This window comes from Podarcis filfolensis (genome assembly GCF_964270895.1).
Source record: "Podarcis filfolensis genome assembly, chromosome: 11".
Taxonomy (NCBI): domain Eukaryota; kingdom Metazoa; phylum Chordata; class Lepidosauria; order Squamata; family Lacertidae; genus Podarcis; species Podarcis filfolensis.
The window spans coordinates 33,337,048-33,351,275 of record NC_139613.1 but is presented as its reverse complement, the minus strand read 5'-3'; the positions used below and the strand labels follow the sequence as shown (position 1 = coordinate 33,351,275).

The window sequence follows — 14,228 nt, the reverse complement described above, 5'->3', positions numbered from 1 at the left end:
GAAGAACTTCATATGTTTAAATGAAAGTTTATATTTTACTGAATCAGTTTTCATCTAACAACAATATCTTCCTAAAACTAAACAGATCATCCCTCTTCTTGCACATGCTTGCAAAAATTATATTCCAACAGAGAAGACCATAATGGTGGTGCTTAGCATTCCAGAGTCCCTATTTTCCAGGGACAGTCCCGGATTTACAGAAGTCATCCTGGTTTTTGATTTGATCCTGGAATGTCCCACTTGTCCCTAGGATGTCCCAATTTTCATCAAAGAAATGTTGGAGGATATGGAGCTATGCAACTCCCAAGCCAAGGAGATAAATAACTAAACAAGCTTTAGAAGATATCTGAAGGTAGTAGCCCTGTATAGGGAAGTTTTTAAATGTTTAGTGTTTGATTATGTTTTCAATTATGTTGGAAGCTGCTCAGAGTGGCTGGGTAGGGTATAATAATAATAACAATAACAATAATAATAATATAATAGGACATCCATATTTTCATCAGAGAAATGTTGAAGGGTATGGCATTCTGGTGAAGAATTCCTCCTTATTTATAAAATGTGAAGTAACAATACTGAGAGGAGAAAGCACCGAAAAGTTCTGTGACTGTGTAGAAGAAGAAGAAGAGTTTGGATTTGATATCCCGCTTTATCACTACCCGAAGGAGTCTCAAAGTGGCTAACATTCTCCTTTCCCTTCCTCCCCCACAACAAACACTCTGTGAGGTGAGTGGGGCTGAGAGACTTCAGAGAAGTGTGACTAGCCCAAGGTCACGCAGCAGCTGCATGTGGAGGAGCGGGGAATTGAACCTGGTTCACCAGATTACGAGTCCACCGCTCTTAACCACTACACCACCCTGGTGTAGTGTGATAAATGTGATAGTGGTGTGCCCAAAGCCCTGGTCTATGTCGGTAGGGCTTTGTTGAGAAGCACAGTATGTCCCGAACTACACCCAGGTTGTGGTTTTGTAGCTATAACCAAAGAACTGCTCCCTCTCACTTTATTACTGTAGTAGATGACTAATTCCCGCCCCTCACTGTTAATATCGGCTCAGTCATATTAATTTACCAAACTGCCTTATGCTGAATTGGACAATGCTATATATTTATTCGAGTTATCTGTACTAAATTGCCACTCTGGTTGGCAGTGACTCTCTAGAGAACCTGTGGTTCTCCTGCATGTTGTTAGACTATAACTCCCATCATCTATGTCCATTGGTCATGCTGGCTGAGGCTGATGGGAGTTGGAGTCCAGCGACATATGGAGGGCCACAAGTTGCCTACCCTTGCTGTGGATTGTTGTTGTTACTTAAAACATTTCCCCATCTCATTCTTGAGATACCCCAAGCACCTTATAAGCACACCTAATATACAATGTAAGTCATACATATTATAAAGTAATAGTAAAGATAAACAATTTCAGCAAGAAGAGGGAAGTTGTTAGGCTAGCAGATCCAACACCAACCAGAGTTAGGCCCATTGAAAAAAGGACACTTCCATGTACTAACTAAATATCACCAAAAGCTATTTTGCCCTCTGGTCAATGAGTTCCATGACTTGAGCACTATTGCAAAGAGTCCCATCTAGTGTACTACTTATCTGTCATGATGGAGGGACATGGAGAAGAGTGTCTCCTGTTGAGCTAGGTGGACAGTTGAGTTACATGCCACACCTTTTACACTGCCACAATTCCTTCTCTCCCTCTCATCATTTTCATAATAGACATTTAATTGAGAGTTATAAATGTTTCCGTTTGCAACGTTTGGATTTTTTTAGTTCAGCTCTCTCCCGGGAATGTCTGTGCGCAGACACATTGTAAACTAAAGACATTCTAATGAGCAGATAAAACGCCTACAACTCTTAATAGCTGTTTAAAGACCAGGCCTGTGATCTTACACGCAGGAGTTGGGGGGGGGATGTTGTTTTTCTGAAGGTGCACAGATTCCATTAGGTGTATTCATTGCAGTAGAAGAGTTTTGTAATTTACTAGAATCAATTCTGTGGATTTATTCACTGGTATGTTGCAACCGTTATGAACAAGTAAGCAGACAGCCTGCTGTGATGAGCACTGACTATTTCTGAGGAGCTACATGCGTGTTGACTGGCAAACACATGTAAGAGGACCCTTGTGCCATTTTTGTGTGTGGTGTTTAGAGCAGAGAAATCAGAGGGGTGTTTTTTTCAAGGGAGTCCATAGTTGCACTTCCTAATGTCCATCTAGCAATTCATTATTGTTATGTTGTAAAAATAATGTAGAGCACGCGGGAGGGGGGTGGATGGAAAGAATTATCCCAAAGAAAAGCTTGCCTCTAAGAACCATTTTTTTAAAAAGAAACTTCTAAGGAACAGCCAGGTGCTGTCAAAAGTGGGGTTGGTATCTCAGTTGGTGGCAGGCTTTCTGCTGAGTCAGCATTGCCTGGCCTCTGCCTTCAGTGCCATCTCTGGAAAGTGTGTAGCCCTCTAGATGAAATGCAAAACCAAAATATTGGTTACTTAGAATTCCACGGCCTGTTATACAAGAGTGACTGTATTACTTCCAAAGTCTAAAGTGGGGGGGGGGAGTCAGGCTCTAGTAATTATATTCTGCCGTTCAGTTTCTGCTGGCTGCATCACACATCATTTCCTGCTCTAAAAATAGTTGCTGGCAAAGGATAATTCTGATGTTTCCACCCTAGAGGTAGCCGCAGCTTGAGAGAGCAAAAAAAAAAAAATTTTAAAAAATTCTTTTTTAAAAAAAGAACTGGTGGGGTATTTTAATTGTGTCCATACAAAATATGATACATTTAGTTTTTATCTTGGCAGCTTTGCTTCTTTTTAATAGAAAAGCTGGATATAAATAATAAATGAAAACTTCTTTTCTGTAAAACGTGTGGCACATGCTTTTTTTCCCCAGATGTACGTGCACCAGACTTTGTTCCTCAAGTGCAAACTTAAACATGGAAAGTGTAACTGAGACAGACCTGTGCTTGCAGATGTGTGTGTGTGTTGTGCAGGTGCACGCATTTGGGAGTCAGGATATGCTGTGGCTTCCTATTAAGTAGATGCTCAGCATCAGGCTCAGTAAGAGGTGGTGCATATGCATTTATTTCCATGCGTCTTCTCGTTTGCTTCTGACATTGGGATGGAGGAGCTTCCTTTATCTGTGGAAGGACAGAGAAGCGCTGAATTCACAGCTGCCACTGCCCCCTTTTCTCCTTTCCTAACTCAATTCAGGTATTGGCACCAGAAGTAAAGGGATAAAGGGTCTGGAACCACCAACTGCAGGAAGCGGGGAAAGAATTCAGTGCCTCTCTCCTTTTAATGTGATAAAGTGGTGGGAGGGTAAAAACTACGCAATATGCCAGTCACGAGGATTGTAGTTTTTACCCTCCCACCAGGGGTTTTTTCTTTTCTCAAAAATTCTGCATGGGTTCCCTGATTTGGTTTCTGGACCCTGGCATACAAGGCTAGGGGTGGGGTGGGTTTTTTTAATCCTTTGCTCCACAGTGTAGATCTCATCAATAGCAAGACCCACGCACTATTTGCTACTGAGACAAAAGAAGCCCTATTTGGATATGGCTTCACTAACCCCATGAAATACCGTACTGCAGAGCGAGGTGTAGAATGAAACATTGGGGAATGGACAATACATACAGCTATTGTGGAAAGTAATCCTGTATTTTTTTAAAAAAAATAAAAATCATGAATATTATGTTCTTAAACACTTAGCACAGTGAAGAGCTGAAAATTGTGACAACGTTACAAGTACAAAAAGCAGACTGCTGAAATCCAGAGAGATTAGCAGCCCCAGTCTGCAGAGACGCAACTGAGAAAAGCCATCTATGGCCATGTTGCAGCAGAAGCGACGCCGATTGGCTGCTGTCATTTGGTCTTTGCCAGAATAGACAACAGGTGCAGAGTCGCTGACAGGTGTGGATATCTAGGATGAGTAAAATTGCTGATGCCTAGTGATGTAGCCTTATGTCAGATTGTAAACTGCTGAGCTCTCACGGAACAGGGAGCCAACTTGCATGTTTTCTGATCACTTGATGTGCCCTTGTTCACTCCCTCCTCCCCACAGAGGCTCTTGATGAATGTCTGGATGACTAAACTCAATCCCTGCCAGTGCCCCAGGATGTTGGTGTGTCTGTGGGCATAGCCCACCAGATATGTATCCTGCATTAAGTCTCTTGAGATTAAGAGAGGGGTTGTGTGTCTTGCATTCCGGTTCAAGGAGACTTGCGCAGAAGAAGTTTCCATCCTAGGAAATTGTGCCCTACGAACGTTGTCGTCGTCATTTTTGTCAGTTGGTGACTTCCCCTTTTTAAAAATAATTTTTATTAGAGTTTATAAAGAGAAGCACAAAACTTAGTCTCAAATATCTTTTTTCTTCCAACATTAATCTAAGATAAAAACATGAAGAAAAAGGAAAGAAGGAAAGTGAAAAAATACAGATAGAAAAATAAGGAAAACTTTATCTTTTTTATCTTTTCTATTTCCTCTTGAAAGTTGGGGTTCAGTAATGTTTAAATTTTACCTCACGCCTTCATACTTGTTAATATGAAGGCAGAAGATTGAGAAAATGTATTACATTAAAGCATTATGAACGTCCTGGAATTTGAAATGAGATTCAGAATTGGAGAGTTAGAAGGGATCTCAAGAGTTATCTAATCCAACCCCCCTGCAATGCAGGAATTCTGTCCACTGCTGTCCCTGGGTGGGCTCGAACCAGCAACCTTTTGGTTAACAGCCAGACACACTGCCCCATTGTGCCATAGGAGAGTCTGCGTAATAAGCTGAGATATATGGTTGTAGCCAACAAAGTCATTGTGTGAGCAGAACAACTTTTGCTCCATCTCCTGCCCCTGCACAAAAAACCCCAAATATGCTCTGGTAGGGCTGCCGTATGTCCAGATTTTCCCAGACATTACTGGGATTTCAAGGGTGGAATTGACGTCTGGGGGGGATTTCCAAAAGGCGGGTGCTTTGTCCTGGATCTTAGGCAAGTCAATCGGTTTTTTGGTGTTTGTCTTAAAAAAAAGCTCAATAACTTTCCCCTTGCTTTTACTTTTGGAAATATGGCAGCCCTATGCTCTGGCATTTCCCCAGCTATCCAGAGCAGATTTGGTTGACTGTGAGTAGCACATGGAAGAGGAGAGGAGAGGGGAAAGGAGGGGAGGGGAAGCTCCATTGCACAAATAGAAGTCATTCTGTTCAAACAATGACTTCACTGGGATTCAAACCATAGATTAGGAATCCATGACTGGAGCCAAATGGTCACTTGATCAGTACAACCTGACTCTTTAGTAGCCACACCGGAAATGACAATGTGATATGGAGGCAGTGGCAGCTGTAGCAATTGTTTACAGTCCACCTTGATAATAGATGGTGTTCAATAAATAAAAGCAAAGCAAAAGCACATATCTTTTTCCAGTTCACATCTATGTGTAGCTTTGCAGATGTTGAATTATCAGCTTGTCACATTGCCTGTGCTGTGCTTACTTAAAGAAGCAAGCACTGTTGCTAAATATTGAGTGTAGATCTGGCCACTTTGACTGCATTGAATTGTCAATGATGAGTTTGTTCAAATGAAATCCTAAAAGTTTATATCTTTTAAAACTACATCATAAAACGCACCAGTTTTTAAACAGCGTTTTGAGTGACTAAGAGCTACTGCTCAGAAATGCTATCTAACACCTTTATTGAACTTTCTGCATTACCAAATACAGTGGCAGCCTCTGTACTCACAGTAGAGGTGGACTGGGAATATACTGCACAGATTTCTGCCTCCTTGAGTTACTTGAGACATAAATCTTCCTAATGGGAGCAAGGAGCGTAAGACCTGGCTGGCCTTCAATGACAGAGAAAGACATTTCAGATCTGCAGCAAGAAGCAATGACCAAGGGAAATAGGCTTCCGCCCAGCACTTGAGGGTTCGTTCCCTTCCTACACACTGTGTCACAAGGAAGGATTTTTAAAAGAGTGGCACTTTGAGCCCTTGTGGTTTTGTTGCGTTGATTATCCAGGCTACTGAAATCTGAAAAGAAGAGACCCATTAGATTACTCTTCACCTGATGGAGTTCAAAAGTGACTCTAGGAGTAGATTTTTTAAAAAATCATTTTTCTGGGTAATACAAGAAACTAAAATATACAAAATTCACAATGAGCAGTCCAGGACTTCACAATCTGCTGCTATACAGTGTTTCCTTGCAAGGTTCCCACTGTGTTTAATAGGACTTACTGTACATCCAGGTATGGATCCCCTGATAATAGTCTCATTCTTTAAAAAGAGGCATTCAGAGAAAATTGTGACAAACAAGCTGGAGAGACATTTTAATTTTATAGTCAAATTAAAAAGAGAAAGTTCAAAACGAAGGTAAAAATTAACAGAGCTTGAGGCTGTCAGAAAAAATAACACCTTGATCTTCATTTGGCAAGACAAGGAAGACAAGGAGCAAACTTTACTGCCTTAGTGCTGTTTGATTCCTTCTGCAGACAGCCATGCAAGGGGCTTCAGTAACAACAACATCCCTAGCAGTTTTTTCCTCCCCTTTAGCCATGTTGCCTGCTGTTTACATTCAAGTTAAAGCAGAGACATTTCAACTGGCTTGAGGCATATATCTGAAGGCCCCAGAAATTGGGCTAGTGATGTGGTGATCCAATGTGGTGTAATAGTGAGCGGGAAATCCATGCTCAAATGCCCACACCATTGTGAAGTTCAGCGGGTAATCTTGGGCCAATCACTGTCTTTTAGCCAAGCTTACCTCTCAGGGTTCTGAGAAGATAAAATGAGAAGGGAGGGGAGGGGAGATCCATACCTACCACCTTGAGCTCCTTGAAGGAAAGGCAGTGGTGGCATCCTGGCTTTCAAGCATCCCCCATAGAGTGGCCCATGTTGCACCAATGCTATGATTCTGTCAGCATGGGATTAAAAGTTATTTTTTTATGTGGGTTAATTTAATTGATGGCAAGTATAACTTTACCATCATATTCTATCAACAGATACGATTTTAGAAATCCTAAAAGAGACACAGAAATAAGGAAATAAAAGAAACAAAGAAAGAAGGACTATCCCCTCCCAATGCACTCCTATATTTAAGATCTTAGTAAGAGAAAAGTGTATGTTGTGTATATGTAGACACAGACATGTTGAGCTGCTCAGTTATGCTTTAGCATTACTTATAAGTAAATACATCAATACATCAATTTTTCTGTTGAATTTAGAGCTTGTGTGTGGGACAAAGAAAGAATCTGCATCCAGGAGTTCTATCCATTTCAAAGCTCATTCAATGTCTTCTTTGATAAACATAATTAATAATGTGTTGTCTGTATTTAACAATGTTTTAAAGGTCTCTTCTTGTATTATAATTTGGGCATAAGGGTGAGTGTAGCCTAGTGACTTGAAATTGTAACCTGGGCAGTACTGACTTAACTAGACAGTGTATCCTGACTTAACTTCCTTATTTTAGTCCTGCCCTGAGAAGTAGCAAGAAAGTGTCTGCTGATTGACACAAAAGCTATTACAGGCTTAAAACTGCACTGCCTTGAAAACTGCCTGTTGTTGTTTCTGGGATCATCATTCTGTTCACAGAGAAGTGCTAGCAGCTCCCTACTTGGTCAAATCCATTACCCTTTCTGTGTGCTAAAAAAGATGTGAATGCTGAAATTTTTAACCCACTGATGTTTCCGTTGCAGGCATAATCACAGATGGTAGCGCAGACATTTTATTAGATTGTATACTCTCTGCATTTATTGACTGACTCCAGATTCAGACGAGGTCACCGTGGCTTCTCTCTTTGCCGCTGGTAACAAGAGCCATAGTTTGTTGACCTAATGCGTTTCTCTCCTCTTTCTCTCCCTGATGTAAAATGTAACAGCTTTCAACCACCAGGAAGCCTGAACTGTTTTAAAGGCCCTGGATCTCTCTTGCAGCCTATGTCAAGGCTTGAACTTTCCAAATTATGTATTTCAGACGTTGAGAAAGAAAGGACTTAATGGCTGTGACAGCCCAGACCCCGATGCAGATGATTCAGTAGGTCACAGCCCTGAGTCAGAGGACAAGTACAGGAAAATTAATGAAGATATTGATCTAATGATCAGCAGGCAAAGATTATGTGTAAGTACTCTGAACTCCCTTTCATTTTTTTTTACTTTCTGATATTTCTCTGAACCTGGCAGGCATTGAACAAGAAAGAAAACAAAGGCTGTGAAAGCCCCGATCCTGACTCCTCTTATGCCCTCACCCCACGCACTGAAGAAAAATACAAAAAAATTAATGAAGAATTTGATAATATGATCAAGAGCCATAAAATTCCTGTAAGTACCAAAGGTTAGATGGCTGTCTGCTGATAACCGCTGCAGTAACACATCCTAACCCTTTCAGTTCTGGTTTCTTCCAAAAATGCAAATTCAGTGGGGGACCCATTTTAATAGCTCCCACTTGAAACCAAATTGCATGTAGGACATACCGCACCAATGTATATATTTTGGTCCTGAGGTGTGTGAAGTTCCTTAAAAAGATTTATTTGACAAACCAGAGGCAAAGCCTAAAGAAGGAAGTTAAAAAATGTACGTTACATACAGGAGATTTTCAGAATTCTGGTTTACCACACTACCTACCCCCAAAATGTATTTAGAAGACATCTGGGAACCTCGCTGTGGGCAGTTTAACATACTCACAGGCAACTTTCTGGGGGTCTAAAGGGAGGAAAAAAGAATGGCTTCAAGTTGAATTAGAGAACGTGCATCCTGCTACCACTATTATTAAAGCTATGCTCTAAACTCAGTTACCACACTGAAGGGTTACGTAGCTAATTGCTGGTTGCAGGAAAACAGACTGCATGAGAGCCTAATGGTAGCATTCAGTCACGTTGGCGTGTTGGAGGTGATTTTTACAGCTTTATCAGAAGATTTGCTTTGACCCCATCAGCATTCCTCTTAACGCTTTAACAAGCGCTAAATTTTGTTTTAACCAAGACAGAATTTCTAACAGTCATATGCCTTGCCAGATACTTAAAGAGAAATAACTCTGCATGTAGCTATTTTGTTTGCACAGACATAAAGGGGCAAACTTCACATGAATACTGTAAGCATTACATAAATACAATTAAGTATTATTTGCGTGTACTATATTTGGTCACAAATTTCAGAAGGGCACTTGTTTTCTAGGCAAAACAACCAAGATCCCTGTGGCATCTTAAAAGGTTTAACAAATATACCTTGTCATAAATGTGGATTAGACTCTGCTCTGTGAAAGCTTATGTCACAATAAATGTGCAAAGTCTTTTAGATATCACAGGGGCCAATGTTAAATTCTGTAGCATTGTGTTTGTGACACTGATTTAGGGGGGGGGGGAATCCATAGGTGATTTCATTCTCATAAAGGGACAGTTTTTAAGAGAAGAAACTTCAGACAAATTCACACACAATAGCATACTGCAGGGGTCATTATGAAAACTTGAGCTCCTTATCTCTTTCACGTTAGGCAGTTACCTAACGGTGGGGACCAAGCTTGCAGGGAGAGGAGTATGTCAACTTACCATGGCTCTCACTTAAACCAAATCTGTAAACTGTCCTTTAAAGCTTGTAGGCTATGCTAATTTACCCCATACTTGAGATAAGATTGTTCCAGTTGTGCCTTTTTGGACACTGAAGCAACACATGAGTCTGTATGGACAGAAAGTTACTTAGGGTTGCCATATGTCTGGAATTTTCCAGACATAGCCGGTATTCAGCACTTGTAAAGAGTGTCCAGGCAGAAATTGCTAAAAAGTCTGGGAAAATCCAGACGTATGGCATGGAACAAGCAGAAGTGTGGATGAGCCCAAAGAGAGGTAACATTCCATGTTCTAGATGTGCCATTTGGTCTGTTTTGCAAGCCTCTTGCTCTGACCATGCAAGCCCAAGTGATCTGCAACATTGGATTACACTTCCAGAAGTGAACAGGCAGTCATTTCGCACAAACAATTTGAGTACTAGGAGACACAAAAATCTGTGTCTGAAAAAAAAATGTATTCTCCATATGCAAAATGTGCCCAGCCACTTGTGTACACACAGTCCATTACATGTGCAAAAGCTGACATGCAGATGGGAGACATTTGCTCTTCAGAATTTCTGCCACAATTTGGAAAAAAAAATAGACTTTTTGTAACTCATTCCTATGGGAGCAGATCTTTCATGTACGTTAAAGAACACTTTACTGAATTGATCTGGCCTTTGTAGTAAAAGTCATGCTTTCGCAAACTTTTGGAAAACTTAATGTTTTACCCAGGAGACCAGAACAGCTCCAAATTGGACCAGTGTTCCATTTCAGAGCACTTTTTTCCGAAATGCTTAACATGTGTATTCAATTTTTAATTGAATGCATGCGCACTTGTGTTTCCCTTTCCACTCACGCTCTTCTCACTTGCCTAATTCCATATGTCGGAAGGAGAGCTTTGAAGCTGCCACTGTGATTTTAGCAAGCCAAGCTCCGACACGGAGGTATTGCTCAATAATGAAACAGCTATAGCCTTTACTGACTCAGTGGTCTTGTGAAACCTCCAACCCTTCTTTTTCACCAGGTGGAATCCTTGCCACCGAAGACCTTTCCTCTTTCTTTGTTAAACTATGGTAGGGGAACTAAAAGAGATAATCTCTGTTCAAATGGGATTCCAATAAGGTATCCAGATTTAAGAAAGAACTGAGGTCTTGTGCCTTTTGTGGGTGGGTTGAATTTCAGCAGATACATCTCCTCTTGCAATGCGGAGTCATATTGGAGCAGACCAAAGGTCCATCTGCTGTAAGCTTAACATCCTGTTTTCCATGGAGGCCAACCAGACATTTCTGGCACTGAGGGCAATAATTCTCTACTTTGGCTTCCTCTCACACTGTCTCTGTGCATGAAGTTCTGTAGAGCCATCATGGACTTGTTCACTCACCTTTTAAATCTATCTGACCTAATAGCAATGCCCACATTTAATGCAAGGGAATTCCATTCAGTCCGTGAAATGTAAAGAAGTGTTTATTTTGTTTGCTGTGAATCTGCTGCTAGTCACTGATAGCAGTGGGAGGTAAGGTAATAGTGGGAGAAGCTTAATTTCCTTCAATTCCACCCTTTAATGCTGGAATTATTATCACAGCCCTTCTAAGCTATGTCAAGCCACATAGGTTGCAATGTGCCCTCAGAGGCTTTTCCTAATGCCCACAGGGTCTTTCCCCCCTGTCCTTCCCTCTGCTAAATGAGCCACATTTGGCCAATAGAAGGCTTTTTTAAAAAGGCTCATTGCAGTGTGTGGGGCATTTGTGGGGTCAGATTACTGTGCACCTGAGGCGCTTACAACAGTTTCTCGGAGTTGAAAATGTACCCCTGGTCTTGCCTGTATTGCATCTCAGCAATTTCAAAGTCCAGGGTCCGAGTCTATTGACTTTTCTGTGTAAAAGACAGCAGTCTTCCAAAAAGTTAAATCTCTTTACTTTAAAAAGTGGGGAGGGGCACATCGAGAATAACATAAACAACAGCAGCAAGAACAGCAGTATCAAATTTACTTTTTTAATTAAAAAATCAGAAATCCATGTCTGGCAGCATCCTTTTCTAATCTGAATTATACATGGTGGCATATTTTTGTGAATGGACTCAATCGAAGCATCTAGCACCACCTCCAGGGTACATGTGGTAAAAAGCTTGTTTATTTACTTATTGCTTAGTTAGTACATGTTTTTAGCCCCCTTTTTTCAGATAACTAGAAAGACGGACAAGGGAAGAAGAGTGGAGGGAAAAGGTAGAGGAGGTGATCACTTCTTCTGGGGAAAAATAAAGCAGTGAACTACATCAACGTCTATCTTGTTTGGGCCAGGCTGGTCTTCCCTTGCTGGTGTTCTTGCTTGAATAGCAGTTCATGACTCTTGTTCCCTTGTCAAAGTGTTTCCCCCCTCTTGCTTCTGAAACTGGCCCTTGGAGCAGAGTGTTCTTTCTGGCAGGAAGGGGGAAAGCATGTTTCCTGCAGCTGTTCCATCTTTGGCTGATGGACAGGGCCAGTTTGTCTCCCGGTAGCTGTGATATTCTTCCTTGTCAAGATTGTGTTCACTCAAATTATTCCCGATCTCTTCTTCTGCCCTTCCTCTGGGCCAGTAAAGTATTGCATCGGTCTTAAATACTGAGCAGCCTCATCCAACACTGCCAGTGGCCTTTCCTACTGCTGCTGAACAAATCTGTTCCACTAGTCTAGACGTCAGGGAAACTGCACATGGCCATTCCACCCTCTGCAGGGCTGGTGTTTGTGACTAAAATCTCATCTGTCTCCATTTGGAGCATAAGAATCTGCCTTGCATTGAATCAGAGCAACAGTCCATCTGCCCTGACTCTCCAGAGTTTTAGGCAAGAGACATTTGCAGCCCTCCCTAGAGAGTCCAGCTATTGAACCTGGGACATTCTGCATTCAGAATGCTGTACCACTGAGCTACTTGTCCTTCAGTTTGCTATGAACAGGAGCTGGAGTTATGCAGTTCTGTGCTTCAGGCAATGGAGAAAAGTGGTCACCATGAACAAAGCAGTTGTGTGTGCAGGTGTCCATTTTTTTCTTTGTTGGAGAATGTGAACAGGCCTTGCAAATTCCAATGTGAACTGAGCTGATCAGACTAATAATGTTCTGGATCAGAATGTAGCTATCCTGAAGATATCATACATCTCTGGAGTTTGCAATCATTTGTCTTTTAAAAATAATGTTTACAAATCCATATCTTAGGCTAGAATACATTTAGAAATGTGTATTTTGAGAGAAAAATACACTTACGTATGTATTTATTATTATTTATTTCATAAAATGTATACATCACTTGATTGCAAAGAAACAACAACCCAAAAAAACCTCAAAGCAATTTACAAAAGATAAAACAATAAAACATGCATGTGGTTTTGGGGGGGGGTTGAATTCAAAAATACATATTTAAATATGATTATTTTGTACATTTTTTTTAATATAGATTAATGCAGAAATTGAGCAGAACTGATTTATGGATGAACACAAAGGAAAGTGACATGAACCAGAAATAGACTGAATTTCCCATACCCTAAGCATTAACAAGAAGAGGAGTAAATGTGTTTCTTTTCAGCAGTGTGTGAAGGGGCTTTGTGTGTTTCAAAATGCATATGTCCCATAGTTTATGGCTGGCAGTTGAAATGAAAATGTGGAGCACAAACTAGCTTTAAAATTTCATAATGAAAGGCATTGGGGTCAGCCCAAATCAACACAACTATCTCCAGTACAGTAACTGCCCTGCATGCTTGCTCATACCCAGAGCTGAAGCTGTTTTGTGACAGCCGAATGCTTGCAGTGCACACAATGATATGTGGGCTGGCCTTTGGCCAGGCCATTTCAAGAGCGCAACAGGGCTTTTTTACAGTGAAGACAATCTGCACAATCTGTGTGCTCAAGACAGCGGGTATGTGAATGCCACAGTTCCTAGTTTGCACACCAGTTACCATGCTGACATTGTCTGAGTGTCTCAGTCCTAAGCCTGTATGATCTCTTGTGTGATCTCGCCAGGGGCCACCTCCAACATTCCTTTTGATATGCAATGGACCACTTTTTATTGTGTTAGCTTTTACAACAGTTCCCTTTTTTCTGGGGTGGCCACACATTGCAGCCATCTGAGAGAGAAGTTGCAAGTTGGGCTGAATAAGGCATGCCCCTTTTCTGACAGAACCCACATTTAGAGCAAACCTTTGAAAGGGCAGCATTGGGCATCAGTTTGTTTGGTTTTATTTTTAAAAAGAGTGTGTGTTTTAATATCTCCATATTGTGTTTTCACATTTGTGGACACACCCACATCTTCTGATGTTCATGAGATTGCAGTCAATGTTACCTCTGTGGTCTGCCTGCAACATACCTAAAATGATCCAGTGTGGTGGAGTGGTTAGAGGATAAGGTGAGGAACAGGGAGATTGAGGTTCAAATCATTACTCAGCCAGCAAGCTCACTGGCTAACCTTGGACCAGACACCATCCTTTAGCCTTTGTTTGGAGTAAAGGAGCAGGGATAGAACAACCACCTACATTGCCATAACCTCTTTGAAGAAAATGCACCAGAGGACTTTTTTAAATGCTGGCATTGATGTGTCCATTTTTATTCTCTGCATGAGGCTAGAGAAGAAGGCCTTTACGCAAGAGACATCATCACAGAAAATGATATATCTCTTAGAGAAGTGGCTGTGTATCTAAAGTAGCAGGTTCACATCAGGCAGCTCTAAGGGCTGGTTCTCAATTTACATTCTGT

The 14,228-nt window shown here is 41.2% G+C and overlaps 1 protein-coding gene across 31 annotated transcripts in view; it reads left to right on the top strand.

The window, feature by feature from the left end:
* MEF2C (myocyte enhancer factor 2C) overlaps nucleotides 1-14,228 on the top strand; it is a 164,641-nt gene that overhangs the window by 100,650 nt on the left and 49,763 nt on the right. For 23 of the 31 annotated variants that reach the window (XM_083576970.1, XM_083576982.1, XM_083576981.1 and 20 more), the window contains one exon: nucleotides 7,949-8,092. In XM_083576970.1, coding sequence (XP_083433096.1) covers nucleotides 7,949-8,092 — 144 coding nt within the window. Of the gene's footprint in view, nucleotides 1-7,948; nucleotides 8,093-8,154; nucleotides 8,293-14,228 lie in introns of all 31 variants that reach the window. The other 8 variants (XM_083576988.1, XM_083576976.1, XM_083576968.1 and 5 more) reach the window with 2 other exon arrangements.